Source organism: Stegostoma tigrinum, chromosome 3, assembly GCF_030684315.1.
Source record: "Stegostoma tigrinum isolate sSteTig4 chromosome 3, sSteTig4.hap1, whole genome shotgun sequence".
NCBI classification, from domain to species: Eukaryota; Metazoa; Chordata; class Chondrichthyes; order Orectolobiformes; family Stegostomatidae; genus Stegostoma; species Stegostoma tigrinum.
In genome coordinates this window covers 17,572,782-17,593,975 of record NC_081356.1, presented here as the reverse complement: position 1 = coordinate 17,593,975, position 21,194 = coordinate 17,572,782, and the positions used below count along the sequence as shown (strand labels likewise).

Genomic DNA, 21,194 nt, shown 5'->3' with positions numbered 1-21,194 from the left:
CATTCTATACATTCCTCACCCTCTGTGTGAAAATGTTGCCACTTAGGTCCCTTTAAAATCTTCCCCTCTCATCTTAAACCTATGCCCTCTAGTTTTGAACTCCCCTACACTGGGAAAAAGGCCCCGGCTATTCACCCTGTCCATGTCCCTCATGATTTAATAAACCTCAATAAGATTCCCCTCAGCATCTGAAGCTCCAGGGAAAATAGCCCCTGCCGATTCAGCCTCTCCCTATAGCTCAAACACTCAAACCCTGGCAACATTCTTGTAAATCTTTTCTGAACTCTTTCAAGTTTCACAACATCTTTTCTATAGCAGAGAGACCTGAATTGAATACGACATTGCAAAAGTGGCCCAATCAATGTTATGTACGGACACAACGTGATCTCCCAACGCCTGTATTCAATCCACTTCTTTTTGGGAGATTTCTGTGTGCAAATTGTCTAAAATATTCCCTTTTTCAAAAAAACTGATTACTCTTCAGAAATAATTAATTGGCCACAAAGCAGTTTAGAACATCATCAAGATGCAAAGGATTTTCTTCAATGGCCAGTATTCCCCTTTAAGGAATCTATGCGCATCTACCATCTGAAATATTGAGAATTGATTCAAGTGCTTTTTCATAACTCATGACTTAAATTTGCTTAGTTTTTAACAGGTAAACATTGCACTAGGGAGAAGACATCAACTGAAATAAAGAGCCACGGTTACTTTCAGGTATGTGGAAATTACAACTGGAGAGTAAGGTGGAAACACACAAGTATCATTCATGCTGGAGAGACGTTGTCTTCCAGGAACATAAAACATTTTCACCATGGTCTTCAGGAATGCTTGCAATGCATCCATTGTACCTGAAGGAACCAATAATTCAAGAGCAATTTATAGCAAATTTACCTTTAGTCATTCGCTAACACACATAATATGGAAATCAGCTGTTCTCTTTTACATGCCAACTAGTTTGCTGCATTAATGGAAAAAAAGCCTGCTTATTGGTCAGTAACCGCGTCTTAAATACATTTGCATTATTTTTGGATGAGTTATCAGGGATATGCCACTTTCAGTTTACAAAGTAAATCCTTAAAAAAAGCTTGACAATCTCCTTTGCGGATTACCAAATGAACAAGCTTTGTCAATGGACTTTTAATTTTCTTTGGAGATAGCAAGCACTGAGGATGCTAGAGTCAGAGACAACACAGTGTGGAGCTGGAGGAACACAACAGGCCAGGCAGCATCGCAGATGTACTGGTGAACCCCTGTCGGATATGAAAGGCCAAAAGCAAATCTTTCGCATCTGACAGGGGTTCACTTACACATGCTCCAACCTGGTCAACTGTATCCGTTGCCCCTGATGTGGCCTCCTCTGCATTGGTGAGATCAAGCCTAGACTTGGAGACCGTTTTGTAGAACATCTGTGCTCTGTGTATGGCAAATGCCAACACATTCCAGTCGCCAACTATTTTAACTCGCCCTCCCATTCCCTGGATGACATGTCCACCCTGGGCCTCCTCCAGTGCCACAATGGCACCACTCGCAAACCAGAGGAGCAGAACCTCATATTCCTCCGTGGGAGCGTACAGCCGATTGCCTAAGTGTCGAATTAAGCAAAAAAAAATTCCCCCATCCCTGGCCTCATCCCATGTCCACCCCTCCTTCTCATTCCCACCTGCTTGATCTGACACAACCTGTCCAGCTTCTCTCCTACCTATCCGCCCCTCCCATTCAACTGACCAATTCCCACCATTCCCTTCGAGCATCCACCTATCACCATCCCATCTACCTTCTTCTCCTCTCTCTGTTTATTTCCCAGCTCCCTTCCCCTTTCCCATTTCTGAAGAAATGTCCTGTCCGAAACATCAACTTTCCTGGTCATCTGATTCTGCCTAGCCCCCTGTGTTGCTCTTTATCATTTTCTTTTCTATTTTTAATTTTATTCCTCTTTTTACAAAGGTGTTGCCACCTGGCGGGTGATAGATTGTATCAATCTTTCAATATTAGGGAGGCATGGTGGCTTAGTGGTTAGCATTGCTACCTCACAGTGCCAGGAGCCTGGGTTCGATTCCACCCTCGGGTAACTGTCTGTGTGGAGTTTGCACATTTTCGCTGTGTCTGCGTGGGTTTCCTCCAGGGCTCTGGTTTCCTCCCACAGTCCACAGATGTGCAGGTTACGTGCATTTGGCCATGCTAAATTGCTCACACTGTCCAGGAATGTGTAGATTTAGTGGGTTATAGGGGGGTGAGTATGGGTGGGATGCTCTGAGGGTTGGTGTGGACTTGTTGTGCCTGATTCCACGCTGTAGGGAGTCTAAGAGCAGATTGTGTGGTTTATTACTGAGTCGCTGGATTCCTTGCATCCTCATGATTGATGGCACCTGGGGGGAGAGGACAAATACGAATAGGTGTTATATTCATACAAAAGAGTGCAACAAGATATGGAGACAACAGTGGCAGTGATTCTGAGCCTACGTCCTTACAGGGAGATGGAGCCAGGCTGAAACAATGGCATGCTCAATGCCCCTTGCTAATTTGGAGGCTATTTATTCCAAGCTCATTAACAGTGATGCAAGGCTAAAGCCCAGCCTGGACATCCAGCATCTTAATATGCATGCCCATTGTCACGACTCACTGGGATAGCACAGTAGGGAAATCAAGCCCCGCTATTCTGTCACAAAAGTTAAAGATTTTAAAAGAAACGCACGAAATCCCCAAGCTATCTGATTTTCAGTTCTAAATTGAGAGCAAGCAAGGACCAGGTTTCCATACTTAACAAGACATCTCTATTTATTACCGGCCAGTAGATTCTATAGAAGTGAGAGTGCAACCATCCTTGTAAATTCTTGGGTTTCAAAACAGTTCTTTTTGATTTTAGTCCACAGTTTTTAAGAAGCACAATTTTTTTAAATAGAAAAATGCCATTTCAAAAATGCATTTCATTACAAAACATTGAATATACTAATGACAAAAACAATACTTGCATCCTTTCATTTTTCCTCCCCCATATGTAACTGTAAACAATCTTAACAATTATCAAACATTTTATTTATTCCAATATTTTACATTCAGGACAATGCATCTGCAATTGCATTCTCATTTCCCATTATATGAATACTTTTTATATTAAATGGTTGTACCAAAAGATTCCATCAAACTAGTTTCATATTCCAATGTTTAAACTTTTTGTGAGGTTAGTGGATTACAATCAGTGTAAATTAGCATCATATAGTGTTGGATTTCAACTTCAGAATGTTGAAGAACCAAAAAAACCATTTCTTTTTCCACAGTAGAATACATCTTCTGGTACAAATTAAATGTATTAGAGAAGTTCCCCGCTGGCTTTTCTATTCTTGACTCAACATCCTGTGACAAGACAGCATTCATCCACTTTATTAACACCTTTCACCCCAACCTTAAGTTTCCTGGACCATCTCCGATATCTCTCTTTCCTTCCTGGAGCTCTTTATTTCCATCTCTGGCAACCTACTGGAAACTGATATCTATTTCAAGCCTACCGACTCCCACAGCTACCTAGAATACACCTCCTGTCACTCACCTTCATGCAAGAGTGCCATCCCCTATTCCCAATTCCTTCGCCTCCACCGCATCTGCTCCCAAAATGAGGCTCCAAGAAAACCTTCCACTCCCAGATGTCCTCATTTTTCAAGGACTGCAATTTCCCCTCCACAATGGTAGAAAACACCCTCGACGGCATCTCTCACTTTTCCTGCAACTCATCCCTCACACTCCCACCCACAATAACGACAAAAACAGAATTCCCCTTGCCTTCATGCATCACCCCACCAACCTCCGGATTCAATGCATCATCCTCTGCCAATTGTGCCATCTGCAATCTGACTCCACTACCAAGGACATTTTTCCCTCCCCACCCTTATCTGCCTTCTGGAGGGACCACTCTCTCCCTGACTCCCTTGTCTGCTCCACACCCCCTACTAGCCACACACCCCTGGCACTTTTCCCTGCAACCACAGGAAGTGCTACACCTGCTCCTACACCTCCACACTCACCCCTATCCCAGGCCCCACGAAAACCTTCCACATTAAACAGGTGTTCACCTGCACATCTCTAATGTGGTACTTTGTATCCGCTGGTCCCGATGTGGCCTCCTCTACATCGGGGAAACCAAGCAGAGGCTTGGAGACCGCTTTGTGGAGCACCTACGCTCAGTTCATGACAACCGACTACACCTCCGCAAACCATTTCAACTCCCCCTCCCACTCCTTGGATGGCATGCCCATCCTAGGCGTCCTCTAGGGCCACAATGATGCCATCCGAAGAAGGAACAGCACCTGATATTTTGCTTGGGAACCCTGCTGCCGAATGGTCTCAATGGGGACTTCACAAACTTCAAAATCTCCCCACCCCCTGCCAGACCCCAAGATCAGCCCAGCTCATCCCCACCTTCCTGACCGGTCTGTCTTTTCTCCCACCTATCCGCTCCTCCCACCTCACTGATCAACCCCCATTCCCAATTCCTACTTACTAACCTCATTCCCGCCTCCTTGACCTGTCGTCTTCTTTTCCACTTACCCACCCCTCCCTCCCAACTGACCAAGCCCCATCCCAACTCCCTACCTACACTCATCTCTATTGGCTCCATCCTCCTTAACCTATCCTTTTTCTCTCCACTTATCTGCTCCTCTATCCACCTTCCATCATTGCCTCCCCTTCTCTGTACTTATGTCATAGTGCCCTTGCCCTCCCCCATTTCTAAAGAAGGGTCCAGACCCAAAACATTAGCTTTCCTGCTCCTCTGATGCTGCCTAGCCTGCTGTGTTCATCCAGCTCTACACCTCGTTATCTCAGCATCTACTCTGAAGTCACTGGAATCAATTGCCACTTTGAGCGGTCTGGAAAAATCGAGTACAGCCAACACTGGTTCATTTATTATGCTTGCCTTCAGCTTCCCAAAGGCTACTTGAAATTCTGTTGAGCATTTCACTTTTGATTATTTCATTAAAAGGTTTGCTGAGGGCAGGACTAATTTTTTTTGCAATTATGCACAAATTACCTGTAAAATCCACCTTCCCAAAACCCTCATGATTTTTTGTTTAATTTTAGGAACAGGAAATTCCATTTGTGTTTTCATGTTAGCTATCCTTGGCAACACATGTCCTTGTCCAACAATATGTCCAGGCAAGTTATTCTTGTTTTTCCAAATTCAATTTTGGTTAAATTTATTAATAAGACAACTAACGGTAATGGCTTAAATAGGTCTTCAGCTTATCTTGGATGTTTTTTGTATGTATCACCATATTCTACATCTGGTACGATCTACCTGTACTACATTGCAAAACAAAACTTTTCACTGTACCTAGGTATAAGGACAATAATAAATCAAGGTGTTCTGCAAAGCGGTCACTCAGCCAAGGTTTGATTTCACCAATGTAGAAAAGGCCACATTGGACACAGCAAATGTGATAGATCAGATTGCAGGAGGTACAGTTGAAATGTTGCTTCATGTGCTACCCAGAATATCTTCTTTGTTCCTAGGTTGATGAGAATATCTCCACTTCTTTATCAGAAGTCCATTTTTAATACAATACACTCTGGCACTACTTTAGCCTCTGCTCAGTGTGAGCTGTCTGTGCTAACTTACTTAACTCTGGATCTGTTTCCTGAGTGTCAATTGGTGGAGATATTCATTTGAATTATCCTCATTCTTATATAAAGTTTCAGCATCTACTCAATTGGCTTAGAGTATTACTGTGATCTCTGATGATGACCTTTATTTAGCCATTGCTCTAGTTACTACACATGACAGAAAAATACCTAGAACCTGTTGCTGCAACTGATTTATCTCCCCACCTGGACATTCCATGATGATAGGCAAAGCTATGATTTTCATTCTTTCGAAATCAATTCCCCAGAAGTAAATCAATTTCATCCACTAGTAATTCCTTAACTATCCTGACTACCACTAGTATAGGCAATAAGACATACTCCAGTTGGACTTAATACAATAGAACTGGGAAATACTGTTCCACCTATGCCATTTACCAATACTTTGGCTTTCAATGAACTCCCAGGGCAGAACTCTAAATCCTTACCTGGCAAGAGGGTTGAGTAACCCCTTATCTCTTAAAATAGTTATGGGCTTAGATGTTTGCTTTGAAGAAAAAGGGCTTACCTCCCCTGTGAATAAAAACTCTTTCTACCTCTCATTTATCCTATGGACTTCTTCTAAACTCACAATAGTGTCAACATCTGACCTCTTCATTATAGTTAAAGCTAGAATCTGATCATGGCCTTTTCCTTCTGGGGTTCCTTTTTGGTCTCATTCTTATGGGTTCCAATAGGTCCCATGTGTTTTCCTTTCACCTTACAGCATTCCAAAAGAATGTGTCCCACCTTGCTACGGTGGAAACCTTTTGGCTTCTGATTTTCACTTCCACCTTTAGTACTTTACTTTCTGATCAGAGCAGGAGACCCTGGGGAATTCCCAGCTATTGATTCCCTATCTTGGCCACTTGCTTTCCTGTCAGTCCCATTTTCAAATTTATGAGGGTGATGGAAAAAGTTTTAGTTTTATGGATTAACTCATAGTTACCATTGTCACTTAGCAGTTACAACCCTTTGATTCTTACTACACTTTGATTCTTAAATTCCACGAGGAGAATAATCTCTTTATGAACTTTGTACAAGATTTCAGCTTCTAATGGTTTTTCCCACTTATCAAAATGATCGTGTTTAACCCTCTCAAATTCAGACTAGGTTTGCTCAGGCTGTTTCCTTAAATTTCAGAACCCTTGTCTATATTCCTCAGGTACTAACTTGTGTGCAGCCAATATTGTTTATTTTACAGCATCATAATTCCAAGAAACCTCCTCTGATAGTGAAGCATACATTTCTTTCTCTGTTTATTTTTCTCAGCTCTTTATTTATCTTTCACTTCTTTGTCCTTATAAGAACAGGAACCAATAAGGGCGAGGTGTGAGAGAATCAGGGCAAGGTGTAAAGCATGACTACATAATCTACAGATTGCTCATCATACCAGATAGCAGCAAGAGAGAAAATTGGGAGTTGAGACAGATACAACACATATCATCATCCTTAATGTTCTCAATGACACTGCATCACACAGGCCATGTCACAGCCTATTTCCTGCACTGGCCTGAGGAGATGCATGTGTCTTTGTCCTTGGCTAGTTTTTTTCTGCTCTTTCGGTTTTGTGCCAGTTCTCCCTATAAGAGAGAGGGCAAATTGTCAATGCTTATGTAATGCTGTTTGATTGATGGACCTGTCACAGCTGAATAGAGGCAGGGTTTTAGAAACAGGAAGAGGTGGGTTTGAGTCTGGCAGCATTGCTAGGTGTGTGATGGTGAGATGGAGAATCTGGATGGCAGATATGTGTCCTGAGTGGGAGGGAGTGCTGCTGGTTGAGTCATGGGGTGAGTGCATTGAACAGCATGAAAGTCTGGTGATGTGTTGGATAGGACATATTGTGGGAAGATACATTCGCTGATTTTGCCAGTTTGTCTGTCTTGTAGTTCTTGCCCAGTCCTCAAGTCTTGTCTCTGCACGTTGATATTCCAGAATATCTGGTTCTGTTCCATTTTGGCAATGCTTTTTTAAATCAGGTTTCATACATTTTTCTAACCACAATATCTCTCCTCTTGCTTAACTAACTCCAAAATATGATGTGCCTATAGAAACATTCAATATTATTCCCAATGCAAATGCTGATTCCTATGAAGCCTCACCTTATTTCAGTTGCATAAATGCTGAGAGAAATACCACCCATGGTCTCTCAGGAAGAGGCAGTTTGAATCATTACCTATCCCAGGAGATATTTACGAAGAAACTAGCTGGGACATCTCAACTTGGAACAATTCACAGTGGCTCAGTGGTTAGCACTGCTGCTTCATAGCCCTAGGGACCCGGGTGCAATTTCCACCCTTGGCTGACTGTGTGGAGTTTGCCTGTTCGCCCCATAAATGCGTGGGCTTCTGCCGGGTATTTCTGGTACCCTTCCCCTGGACAAAGATGTGCAGGTTAGGTGGATTGACCATGCTAAATTACCCACAGTGTCCAGGGATGAGCAGGCTAGGTGGATTAGCCATTGGAATTGCAGGGTTTTCAGGATAGGGTAGCAGTATGAGTCTGGATGGAATGCTCTTTGGAAGGTCAGTGTGGACTCTATGGCCAGATGGCCTGCTTCCACACTGTGTAGATTCTATGAACTCATGTGCTATTTAAATATGTGGGCAGCACCAAATCCTGATATTTTCACTCCAGTTCTTGGCACCTCTAAGCTCTACTGCAAGTTTTGTTGGGCCAGCTTCTCTTGTACTGTGACTTGTGTTTGATGCTTCTCAGAGGAACTGTGAACCACTTTCTGTATTCAGGAACCTTTTGAAGGGTAAGTTCAAAAGGTTTTATTGATATCAACTCAAGAACAATCTCACCCCAATGACTTTCATACCCTTTAAGCCAGTTCATAGCTGTTCAATGCTTATTCACCTATTACATATTTTGTACAGAAAGGATGAGACCTGGTACTAACGGCATGAGTGATAGAAAACAAAACACCAGTCCACAATTCTTGGGCAGAAGAACCAATGTTTCTACAACTCCAAAAATGTGTCAATGAAATAAAGCATTGACGTATCAATAACAAAAGCTTTGAGCTAGTAAAAGTTGTAAGTAAATGTTGAGACATTGAATAGAGAGATCACTGCCAAACTTATTATAACTACATGAATATTTCAATCAAATAAATTAAATCGTTCCCTCAGCTGTGTAAATAGAGTAAATAAACCCCCAGAGTTTGCTACTTGGTATGTTGCGATAGTTGCTCATTGTGCCTCCATAGTTGATTTGTGCATGCCTCCAAATGCACACTGATTAAATATAGAAATCAGTGGAGTTATATAGGATTTATAATTTGCTGGGTTTTTTTGATGATTTAACCCCTTTCTGTACCAATTCCCCAGTGCACAGGGTAAAATATCTCCCTAATCTCACTGTCTTGCTTTGAAAACTAATGAGCAGATTGTTTACTTAAGATTATAAGAACTTGCTACAGTTTCAATTACTTCTCTACTTCTCTTTTATTTTTATTCTTTTGCTGTCATTTTGACAGCGCTGCAAAAATAAGTAGCTTGCATTCTTTATCCCAGACTCTGAGCCTACAACAAAGAGATTTTGCAGCACTAACCTTTTGCTAGGTGAACATTTCAATTCCTTCTCTGTACCAACGTAGATAGGAATTTCCAGATTCTGCATAACAGTAGTGGCATTGGTATATTTAGACATCGATACAGTGAAATTCCTGATATTTCACCTTCAGTAAAGAAGATTAAGTATCTCTACATCTGACTTTGTTAATTTGGGTTTCTAAAATGAATTATATCTGTATTTACTTTAAACAAGTTGCTGAGGATCACACCTGACCAGAAACTTAACTGGACAAGCCATATAGATGCTGTAGCCATAAAAAAAAAGAATTCTGCAGAGATAGCTTGTCCACCATCTATAAGACAGAGACCAGGTGTGTGATGGAATACCTTCTAATTTGCCTGGATTAATGCTGCTCCAATAACTCTCAAGAAAACCAACATTATCTGGAACAAAGCAACCCGCTTGTTCGATTTCCATCCACCACCACTGGCACAGCGTATATTCCATTGACTGGATGTACTGTTGCAACTAAGAGAGGCTTAATTGATGTTGATTTCATTTTTTTCTTTCAGTGACTGTAAGTGTCACTGACATGAGCAGCACATGTTGCAAGCCGCAATTGCCCTTGAACTGTGTATCAATTTCAAAGGGTATTAAGAAGCAACCACTTTGCTATGGGTCCAGACCCACATATAGATTACACCAGATAAGGACGGTAGTTTCTATCCCTGTAGCATATTGGTGAACCAAATGGTTCTCTACAGTTTGGAATATTAGTTTCATGGTCAACATTACTGAGGATAGCTTTTTTATATTGCCTATTTTATTAGTTAAATTTGCATCCCACCAGCTGTCAATGTGGGATTTAACCTCATTATCCCAGAGCAGTAACATGGGCTTCTGGATTACGTTCCCAGTGACATTTCCACTACACCATCATCTTCCCAAGCCCATCATCTCCACTGCATAAAATAATACACGTGGGAACCTTTTCACTTGTAAATTGTAAATTACACTTGTAAATTACCCTCCAAGGTACACAGCATCTTTACTTGGAAATATATCTGCATTCCTTAATGATTGCAAGGTTAAGATCCCAGCATACTGCTTAGCAGCAAGTTGGAATGCATCTGCACTTCTGTTGTTGAGACAGACTGATCACCACCATCTTGTCAAGATGAATTATAACATGGCAATAAATCTTGTATCATATTCCAAAATCTCATGAATGAATAATATTCTAATTTAGCTGCATTGCTTCCAACAACCAAACAATGAATGACGTTCTATGAAATCAGCAACAGCTGGATTTGCCAGAACATCTCAAACGATATTTGTTGTGATTTATATTGAAGCCATTTATATTGACTGGTGGAAGTCTTGTGATACATTGGGTAATGCCTGAGTTCTGAGTACAACTCCCATCCTTGGCCACGTGTGCATTCTGCCGCAAAACAAGCTATCAACCTGAAAATCTCTCAACCAATTTCGGCCTGTCAAGCTTGGGCCTGAACCTTTTACTACAATCAGTGGTAACTGAACGGGCTGCTTTTTATAGGAGATTGGAACTGAAGTTCTACCCTTAATGTGTAAAGATTCACCAGTATAGGTTCTCAGGCCAGCCAAATTCTTGTACAAACTTACGGGCTAAAGCAAAGTAACATTCCTCTGCCAGTCGTCTTAACCTAGTCAAAAGTCCTGATTCAGATTCCCCTGGTTCTCAAATTGCTGGGTAAAAATGATAGCATCTCAAAATTTGAGGAGGCTTAGGGTAATGTTCTTTAACTAAGTTAATGCTTGAAAAATTTTAGTATTTTGTACCTTAAGGAGAGTTGGGCTCTAAATGACCAAAAAGCTGTGGGTCTACACACTGTCAGGAGATTTACCTATTGGTTTTCCTCTGCCTTAATGTCATTTGTCGGGAAGAAATAATGCATCCCTTCAACATACTGGGCCCAGTCTTTGACAGCAAGGTCAAACAAGTCAAGTTTCCGAAATGATGTCATGACGCCAGACATGCTTACCCCAACTCAAAGACAAGTTGTTGTGAATGAGTTTCTTACAGGAATGTGCTTTTCTTTCGTCACCACTTAAATAATTCTACTGACGCTAACATCTCATCACCAAGTCAACCTTTATTTACATGTGGAAAGTCCTTGACACTGGTCTATGGTCCTCAGAGCCAACTCTCAGAGTGTCAGGATGTCTGATTGACTACCAGATTAACAGCCCCAATCAGGGAGCTCATATTCTATGAAGTCTACCTGGCTGAATTCGTTACAATCACTACATCTACCTGACATCTGTCTCAAGTGTTGTATTATATCATAGGGCTGCTCTTTCATAAAGAGGAGACACACACACACACACACACACACACACACACACACACAGAGAAAAAGAGAGAGAGAGACAACGAGAGAGACTGGTTGTGATTTAACAACAGAGTCACCACACCTCAGGTGAGGGGAGGGGTTGAGAAGTGGATTCCTTCATGGTAACCTCAGTGTGAAGTTGGTTAGTTCACCTGGATGGATGGCTGGTTTATTATGCAGTGTGATGCCAACAAGTGGACAATAGAATAACTATTGGCTGACTGCTAGAAGTTACAACAAATTCTTTTATTTACACACTCTACACATAATACTGATCTTTGCAATACAACTCACTAGTTCAAGTAATTTCATCAGTCAGTGTATTCTCATCACGTAATGAATATGTAGTAGTATTCCCAGCTGATGTAATTGCCCAACAAGTCAGATCCCAGGCAGGAACCTGACCTGATAGATCATGTTTTGATTTGTTTTAGTTTTAATGAAATGGTCTGTTGCTGAAATACAGGCATGCACTGCTGCGGATGTTGCTGTAACAATAAAACAGAAGTTATGAACAAAAGAAATGAAGATAAAATAGAGTAAACCAAATCATCTACTTATAACATAAATGCAAAGTTTTTAAACACACGGTAAAAGTATAATCCCAATAATCCCAAAACACTCCTTCATAAATTGAAAACTTACAATCCCCTGTCCCAAATGTAGAATAAGCAAAAAGTTAATTCTGGCCATATGAGCACTGTTGGCAATTTGAGTTTGCTGCTTGTGACCTTGAACCCTGAAGTCCAGGTGAAGACTCTCCCACATGGATAGATTGTTCATGCTTCCCTGTACTGCCTGAGTCCTGATCATCTTTCAAAACTTTCTGATTGTTCCACAAGGAGTCACCAAATACTTAATCTTGCATTGTTTGTATGCCTTGCTTCCACTGTAAAGATTTCCTGTTCAACTTGTGAACAGTTTGCTGCGGTAGATATTATAATTTAACAGAATGGGGGGAAAAATACTATTCTTCCCTGAAAGAAATATCCTACTCCCCAACAAAAGATCTGATGTTCTCAATTTCACCTGAATCATTCAATCAAGGAAGCTAAAATAAAGACATTAAGTTGAAGCTTGTTTTGAAACTTATTTGTGCATTGAATGACCAGATTGAAATAACCTTATTGTTTTTGCTATATATTTTTCTTCTGTAATTTTTCTTGGTTTTATGTGGATTTCATTTTTCTCTATTATGTAAATTACTTTTCTCATCTTCTTGGCTATCAGCTTGTGTTTATCTCCATGACAGCAGATGAAATATCTGTTTCCAAGACTCATGTGGTTACCTTAACAAAATTGTTTTTCCCTGTTTCTTTCGTCGGCTGTAATTTTGTCTTGGTAACTTGCGGTCTAGCCAGATCTAGAATTCACCACAAATGGGCATCCGACAAGTAAGTTGTCCAGTGAGTCTCATAAATTGGCGTTTGAGTTTTTTTTATAAAAGAGTCAAAGTGTCAATGGGACTTGATACAAATTAAGTCACAGGCAGAGGCGCAACATCGAGGGCTGAAGGGCCTGTACTGTGCTGTAATTTTCTATGTTCTATGTATTTTGGATGTGCTTGCAGAGGATGGAAGCTCAGGGCTCAGCAGAACAGCCACAAACACATCATCCATGATCTTATCAAATGGTTCATCAGGCTTGAGGGGTCAAATGTCTACTGGTGCTCTTAATTTTGGAATCTTGTATATAACTGTGGCAGCCCATTTGATGTAGGCACAACAACAGTGTCTTTTTATAAAAAAAACTCTAGAAAGATTAAAAAATTCAAAACTTTCGATTCTATGCTGCAGGTACTTTCCAAAGTTGCTGTCCAAAGTGGTTCTGGGTTTCGCTGGAACCCTGCTACTGCCAACACTGAAGAATCTAAGACTTTTTCAATGATGTGTTTTTAACCAATGATAACTTGCCGTTATTGGACATCTTCAATATTGCTAAACCTCCCAAAGCACTTCACGGGGTGAAACCAAACAGAAAAATGAAAACAAGTCAAAAACGGAGACATTACGACAGTGAGTGAAAGCCTGGTCAAAGATGTAGGTTTTGCGAGGTGTTGTAAATGAGGACGGTGAGGTAGCAGTATATATTGTGAAAACAATCCAATGCGATATGTTCTAGGAGAGGGCATGATGTTCATTGGGGTGTTGAAAGTCAGGTGTGCACAAGAGAACAGAACTGGAGGAACACAAACCTCTTGGAAGATTACACAGCCAAAGGAGGTTACAGAGGTAGGAGGGGGGAAGCCAAGAAGATGTTGAACATCTGGACGGAATGTTAAATTTGAGGCATTTCTGGAGTGGGATCCCACAAATGTCAATAAAACAGGGTTGAAGAGTCAGCAGGACTTGATGCAAGTTAGGTGGCAGACAGATGTATTTTGGATGGGCTTGCAGAGGTTGGAAGCTCAGGGACCAGCAGGACAGTCAGAAACATATCTTACATGATCTTATCAAATAGTTCATCAGGGTTGAGGGGCCAAATGGTCCACTCCTGCTCTTAATTTGGATGTTTGTATCTCAGTGTCGCAGTCCATTTGGTATAGACACAATCACAGAGTTTTCAGAGAGGGAGTTCCAGAATTTTGATCTAACTATAGCCAAGGAATGGCAACATATTTCCAACTGAAGATGTTATGTGACTGAGAGGAGTACTTGCAAGTGGGGTGTTCCCATGTCTCTGGGGTCCTTGTTGTTTAAGGTGGTATTTGAAGCGGGTTTGGAAGTTGCCCTCCCTTTGCCAGATTGTCTACTTGAAGCAAATGATCGACATGATACTGACAGAGTCTTTCTCCAGTTTTCCTGCGAACATACCTGGTTTCTTTGCAACAACTCTTTTCACATGCTTCTGCTTAACATTTTGGTGTTGTTCTTACCATGATCTTCTGAACAGCACTAAACAAGTTTCATGCCTTGTGTATCATGACACATCTTCACTCTGTCTTGCTACCTGTTGCTTTGCTTCAGGCTGAAGCAAACTTTCAAATTATTCTAATGGCCTTAAAATCAACTTTAGGAGTTTAAAAATATTCTTCATTCCTTTCTCAAATGTAGAAGCAATTCCTTGCAAGTGGTCATCATTTTCTGTAATACTGCAATGAGAAGACATGCATGCTTAGCAGCAAGCATCCATTCTTCAATTTTTTATTTCAAAAATGTACTTGATTCATAAAAATACTTTATGTATATGCATAGTCACCAGAGCAGTTTGATTCTGAACACAGCCTTTCCCTATGCGGAACAAAAAAAAACCCCAAGGCATTTCTTACTCATACAAGACTATATTTACATATATTTGAGACGCCCGGAGGGTCCGGTAACCGAAGAGATCCCCAGAGATAATGGGAACTGCAGATGCTGGAGAACTCCAAGACAACAAAATGTGAGGCTGGACGAACACAGCAGGCCAAGCAGCACCCCAGGAGCACAAAGGCCGACGCCCCGGGCCCGGGCCCGGACCCGGACCCTTCACCAGAGAGGGCCTCTCTGGTGAAGGTTCCGGGACGGGGCGTCGGCTTTTGTGCTCCTGGGGTGCTGCTTGGCCTGCTGTGTTCGTCCAGCCTCACATTTTGTTGTCTTGGAGATCCCCAGAGATAATAGGAACTACAGATGCTGAAGAAGGGTCTAGACCCGAAACGTCAGCATCTGTGCTCCTGAGATGCTGCTTGGCCTGCTGTGTTCATCCAGCTTCTGGGCTAGTCTGTGACACTCGGCTGAGGTCAACTCCTTGCTGTGAAAGGCAGCAGGTTTTGGGCAGGCCAAAGAGCATCGTTCACCAAGTTGATATGGTCTGTTCCCCAGGACACCCACCAAGACAAACATTGACATTTCTACAGAACTGACCCACACCAATATAATGCCTCTGACCTCTAGACTTTTGACCCATTGTGAAGGGTGGGCTCGAGGGGAGCGGATCTGACCTATGACCTTGCCCCACAGGGGCGGTGTTTATAGTAAAGCAGCGGGCCTGGCTTATGACGCTTAGCGAGGGGCGGGGTTTGTATTAAAGGGATAGTTGGAAATGCCGATGCTGGCGAATCTGAGATAACACGGTGTGAAGCTGGATGAACACAGCAGGCCAGGCAACATCAGAGGAGCAGGAAAGTTCACAAGAAAGTTCTCGACACGAAACGACACACTTTCCTGCTTCTGATGCTGCTTGGCCTGCTGTGTTCATCCAACTCCACACCGTTTGTATTAAAGGGGCGTGTCTGACCTATGACCCAGACGCCGGGGCGGTGTTTATATTAAGGAGGCGTGTTTGGACGACGACGCTGGCATTGGGCGTGGTTTGTGTTATTAGGGCCTATCCGACCTATGACCCTACCCCCGGGTGGGTGGGGTTTGTAGACCCGCGTGTGTGGAGGGTGAGGGCCAGGAAGATGGCGGGTGGCGGCGGTGGCGGTCGGGCGGTGCGCTGGGAGGGAGCCGCCTACCTGCGCATGAGGCTGTCGCTGGCGGCACTGAGTGGTCGAGCCGTGCGCATTACTGGGATAAGGAGCCAGGAGCTGAATCCGGGGCTGCAGGGTGAGTGAGAGCGGGGCCTGTGGCTTAGTGACAAGGAAATCCCCGGTCCTGTCCCCCATCTTCTCACACCCTCAACACATCGACCCTCCCTCCCCCCCCCCCACATCATGCCTCCCCCCCCCCCCACATCATGCCTCCCCCCCCCCACATCATGCCTCCCCCCCAAACATCATCCCTCTCTCTCCCCCCCCCACATCATGCCTCCCCCCACCCTCCCCCTCCCCCACCCCCATCCCCCACCGCCATCCCCCACCCCCCACTCTCCCCCCACCCCCCACTCTCCCCCCACCCCCCACCTCTCCCCCACCCCCCACTCTCCCCCCACCCCCCACTCTCCCCCGACCCCCCACTCTCCCCCCACCCCCCACTCTCCCCCCACCCCCCAACTCCTCTTCCCCCCCCAACTCCTCTTCCCCCCCCCAACTCCTCTTCCCCCCCCAACTCCTCTTCCCCCCCCAACTCCTCTTCCCCCCAACTCCTCTTCCCCCCCCAACTCCCCCCCCCACCCCCCACTCCTCTTCCCCCCCCCACCCCCCACTCCTCTTCCCCCCCCCACCCCCCACTCCTCTTCCCCCCCCCCCACCCCCCACTCCTCTTCCCCCCCCACCCCCCACTCCTCTCCCCCCCCCACCCCCCACTCCTCTCCCCCCCCCACCCCCCACTCCTCTCCCCCCCCCACCCCCCACTCCTCTCCCCCCCCCACCCCCCACTCCTCTCCCCCCCCCACCCCCCACTCCTCTCCCCCCCCCACCCCCCACTCCTCTCCCCCCCCCACCCCCCACTCCTCTCCCCCCCCCACCCCCCACTCCTCTCCCCCCCCCCACCCCCCACTCCTCTTCCCCACCCCCCACTCCTCTTCCCCACCCCCCACTCCTCTTCCCCACCCCCCCACTCCTCTTCCCCCCCCACCCCCCACTCCTCTCCCCCCACTCCTCTCCCCCCACCCCCACCCCCCACTCCTCTTCCCCCCCACCCCCCACTCCTCTTCCCCACCCCCCACTCCTCTTCCCCACCCCCCACTCCTCTTCCCCACCCCCCACTCCTCTTCCCCACCCCCCACTCCTCTTCCCCCCCCCCACCCCCCACTCCTCTTCCCCCCCCCACCCCCCACTCCTCTTCCCCCCCCACTCCTCTTCCCCCCCCACTCCTCTTCCCCCCCACTCCTCTTCCCCCCCCCCACTCCTCTTCCCCCCCCCCACTCCTCTTCCCCCCCCCACTCCTCTTCCCCCCCCCACCCCCCACTCCTCTTCCCCCCCCCACCCCCCACTCCTCTTCCCCCCCCACCCCCCACTCCTCTTCCCCCCCCACTCCTCTTCCCCCCCCACTCCTCTTCCCCCCCCCACTCCTCTTCCCCCCCCACTCCTCTTCCCCCCCCCACTCCTCCTCCCCCCCCACTCTTCTCCCCCCCCCACTCTTCTCCCCCCCCCACTCTTCTCCCCCCCCCACTCTTCTCCCCCCCCCACTCTTCTCCCCCCCCCACTCTTCTCCCCCCCCCACTCTTCTCCCCCCCCCACTCTTCTCCCCCCCCACTCTTCTCCCCCCCCCCCACTCTTCTCCCCCCCCCACTCTTCTCCCCCCCCCACTCTTCTCCCCCCCCACTCTTCTCCCCCCCCCACTCTTCTCCCCCCCCCACTCTTCTCCCCCCCCCCACTCTTCTCCCCCCCCCCACTCTTCTCCCCCCCCCCACTCTTCTCCCCCCCCCACTCTTCTCCCCCCCCCACTCTTCTTCCCCCCCCACTCTTCTCCCCCCCCCCACTCTTCTCCCCCCCCCACTCTTCTCCCCCCCCCACTCTTCTCTCCCCCCCCCCCACTCTTCTCTCCCCCCCCCCACTCTTCTCTCCCCCCCCCCACTCTTCTCTCCCCCCCCCCCACTCTTCTCTCCCCCCCCCACTCTTCTCTCCCCCCCCCCACTCTTCTCTCCCCCCCCCCACTCTTCTCTCCCCCCCCCCACTCTTCTCTCCCCCCCCCACTCTTCTCTCCCCCCCCCCACTCTTCTCTCCCCCCCCCCACTCTTCTCTCCCCCCCCCCACTCTTCTCTCCCCCCCCCCACTCTTCTCTCCCCCCCCCCACTCTTCTCTCCCCCCCCCCACTCTTCTCTCCCCCCCCCCACTCTTCTCTCCCCCCCCCACTCTTCTCTCCCCCCCCCCACTCTTCTCTCCCCCCCCCACTCTTCTCTCCCCCCCCACTCTTCTCTCCCCCCCCACTCTTCTCTCCCCCCCCCCACTCTTCTCTCCCCCCCCCCCACTCTTCTCTCCCCCCCCCCACTCTTCTCTCCCCCCCCCCCACTCTTCTCTCCCCCCCCCCACTCTTCTCTCCCCCCCCCCCACTCTTCTCTCCCCCCCCCCACTCTTCTCTCCCCCCCCCCACTCTTCTCTCCCCCCCCCCCACTCTTCTCTCCCCCCCCCCCACTCTTCTCTCCCCCCCCCCACTCTTCTCTCCCCCCCCCCACTCTTCTCTCCCCCCCCCCACTCTTCTCTCCCCCCCCCCCACTCTTCTCTCCCCCCCCCCCACTCTTCTCTCCCCCCCCCCCACTCTTCTCTCCCCCCCCCCACTCTTCTCTCCCCCCCCCCCCACTCTTCTCTCCCCCCCCCCACTCTTCTCTCCCCCCCCCCCACTCTTCTCTCCCCCCCCCCCACTCTTCTCTCCCCCCCCCCCACTCTTCTCTCCCCCCCCCCCACTCTTCTCTCCCCCCCCCCACTCTTCTCTCCCCCCCCCCACTCTTCTCTCCCCCCCCCCACTCTTCTCTCCCCCCCCCCACTCTTCTCTCCCCCCCCCACTCTTCTCTCCCCCCCCCCCACTCTTCTTCTCGCCCCCTCCTCGCGCCCCCCCCCCTCCCTCCTCGCTCTCCCCCTCCAGCCCCCCTCTCCCTCTCCCCCTTCCCCCCCCGGCTCCCCTCTCCCTCCTCCCCCCCCCGCTCCCCTCTCCCCCTCTCCCCCTCTCCCTCCCCCCGCTCTCCTCCCCCCCCCCCCCCCCCAAAGCGTGTGTCTCTTTCTTAACAGAAAGACATGTGACCCGAGTTGAATTTTTACTGATCAAAGTTCGCTGACTTGTGTGCTGTCCTCATGGGTCAAAATCTTACTAGCGTCAGAAACCAGTAAATGAAATTTGTGTAAGAGTTTAAACTTGTAAGTCTTTGTACTGTGTGCTTTGGGAGCAGGTCAATCAATCACGGCTCTGTGTGAAGCGCACTAACGTTGTGTCACAAACAAATTTGGCAAGGAAGGCTGTAAGTGAAAATCTCTAGACTGAAAGTTAAATTGCCAACTTGTTATTGACTCCCTTTGCTTATACTTTCAGATTATGAAGCAAGCTTCATTCGGTTGATGGACAAAATAACAAATGGTTCCCGCATTGAAATAAATGAAACTGGTGAGTTCTTTGGATGTAACCAAAGTTAAACAGCATCAGTACTTATCTCTTGAACAGTTTAGGCCTCATGTTAGCAATTGGGAGATTGAGTCGTACCTTCAAAGAAGAAACATTCATTCACTATCTATTCTTTTCAAATACGTTTATGAAATCATAGAAGACCACATAAGATTGTGACTAGGTGTGTAGGTGAACGTGTGCAGTTAATGTTGGTGAACTTCAGTGAGGTTTTTGACAAGGTCTCACATGGCATACTGATTAAGAAACAGACCCCATGGCATTCAAGACAATTTGATGAGTTGAATTCAAACGTGGCTGGAAGCAGATATTGATGTTTGAAACGTTTTTATGATCGGATAACCGATTTTTCATCTGGACACATGGTACACCCTGGGAACCAGATTTGCTCCTGAATATGCCATCATTTTCATGCACAGGTTTGAACAAGACTTCTTTGCTACACAGAACCTCCAATCAAGTGATGCACTAGACAAATTGACCGCATTTTCTTCCTTTGGACTTGTGGCGAGTATTCACTCAAACAACTACATAGTGATGTCGACAAGTTTCATCCCACCATCAGACTTACCATGGACTACTCTTTAGAATCAGTCTCATTCTTGGACACACGCATCTCCATCAGGGATGGATACCTCTGTGCCTCGCTCGTGGAAAACCCACACTTCTCTTGCTTCCACCTGAAACATGTAAAAACAGTCATCAGCTGCAGACAAGGTGTACGGATAGACAGGATGTGTTTGGATGAGGAGGAAGGAGACAGACACCTGTAGCTGTTGAAGGGCACCTACATAGGAACAGGATATGAAGCTCAACTCATTGTTCACCAGTTCTGATATGCCACAGCAAAAACCTAATGAGCCACCTCAAAAGTCAAACACGGCATAAATCTGATGGGGGACCCTTTGTCATCTAATACTTGCCAGGAGCGGAGAAAGTACACACGTCGTCTTTGCAGATTACACATTATTGATGACAGTGAATACTTCACCCAGGCCTTATCAATGCCTCCACCTCTCGCTTTCAAACAACCACTAAACCTTAAACAGACCATTGTTTGCAGCAAACCACCCAACTTTCAGGACAACATCGACCACAACACTATACACTATACAACCCTCTAAGGTTTTGGAGTAGATTTGTAGCTTGGATTTTGGATGGTGAGGTTGGTTGGTTCACTGAGCTGGTGTCTTGTTTCATCTCAACGGACACCAGAATTTAAAAACCACGCAGGAAAACACACTGGGGCTTCATCAGACGCTGCACTGAGGATGTTACCAAGTATGGTAATGAAATGTCTGCGAGACGATAAACCAGCTCGGCGAGCCAACCAACCTCAACTATACAACCCTGTCATTGGCAGCCTCTGCAAAACATGGCAGATCTTCGACATGGACACTACTATCACATGTGGGAACACCACCCACTGCGTGCATGGTAGATAGTCGGTTGACTTGGCTAACATTGCCTGTCTCATACATTGCAGGCAAAAATGCCCCAAGGCATGGTACATTAGCGAGACCATGCACTTGCTATGACAACAGATGAGTGGGCACTGTGTAACAATTGCCAGACAGGTCATTCCCTCCCAGTTGGGGAACACTTCAGCGGACAAGGAAATTTGGCCTCAGATCTTCGGGTAAACGTTCTCCAAGGCAGACTTCGGGATACACAACAACGCAGAGTAGACAAGCAGAGGTTTATAGCCAGTTTGAAGTCCGTGAGGATGGCCTCAACTGGGATTTTGGGTTCATTTTGCACTACAGGTGAG

At 46.6% G+C, this 21,194-nt stretch overlaps 1 protein-coding gene and 1 long non-coding RNA gene across 8 annotated transcripts in view; one reads left to right on the top strand and one right to left on the bottom strand.

Annotated features, from left to right (window-relative positions):
• rcl1 (RNA terminal phosphate cyclase-like 1) overlaps nt 1-21,194 on the top strand; it is a 65,645-nt gene that overhangs the window by 13,783 nt on the left and 30,668 nt on the right. The window contains exons 2-4 of one of the 6 annotated variants that reach the window (XM_048527252.2): nt 649-717; nt 5,074-5,148; nt 19,334-19,405. In XM_048527252.2, coding sequence (XP_048383209.1) covers nt 5,100-5,148; nt 19,334-19,405 — 121 coding nt within the window. In that variant the 5' untranslated portion in view covers nt 649-717; nt 5,074-5,099. Of the gene's footprint in view, nt 1-648; nt 718-5,073; nt 5,149-15,715; nt 16,037-19,243; nt 19,263-19,333; nt 19,406-21,170; nt 21,190-21,194 lie in introns of those variants that run through there. The other 5 variants (XM_048527253.2, XM_048527251.2, XM_048527255.1 and 2 more) reach the window with 5 other exon arrangements.
• Nucleotides 11,831-15,421, bottom strand: LOC125450898 (uncharacterized). Of its 2 annotated transcripts, none has more exons than XR_007247172.2 (3): nt 15,377-15,421; nt 14,324-14,601; nt 11,831-11,998 (listed from the first exon to the last, which is right to left on the bottom strand). It is a non-coding gene; the product is annotated as an uncharacterized LOC125450898 (long non-coding RNA). The 2 variants fall into 2 exon arrangements; XR_007247171.2 differs by having other exon boundaries at nt 14,386-14,601.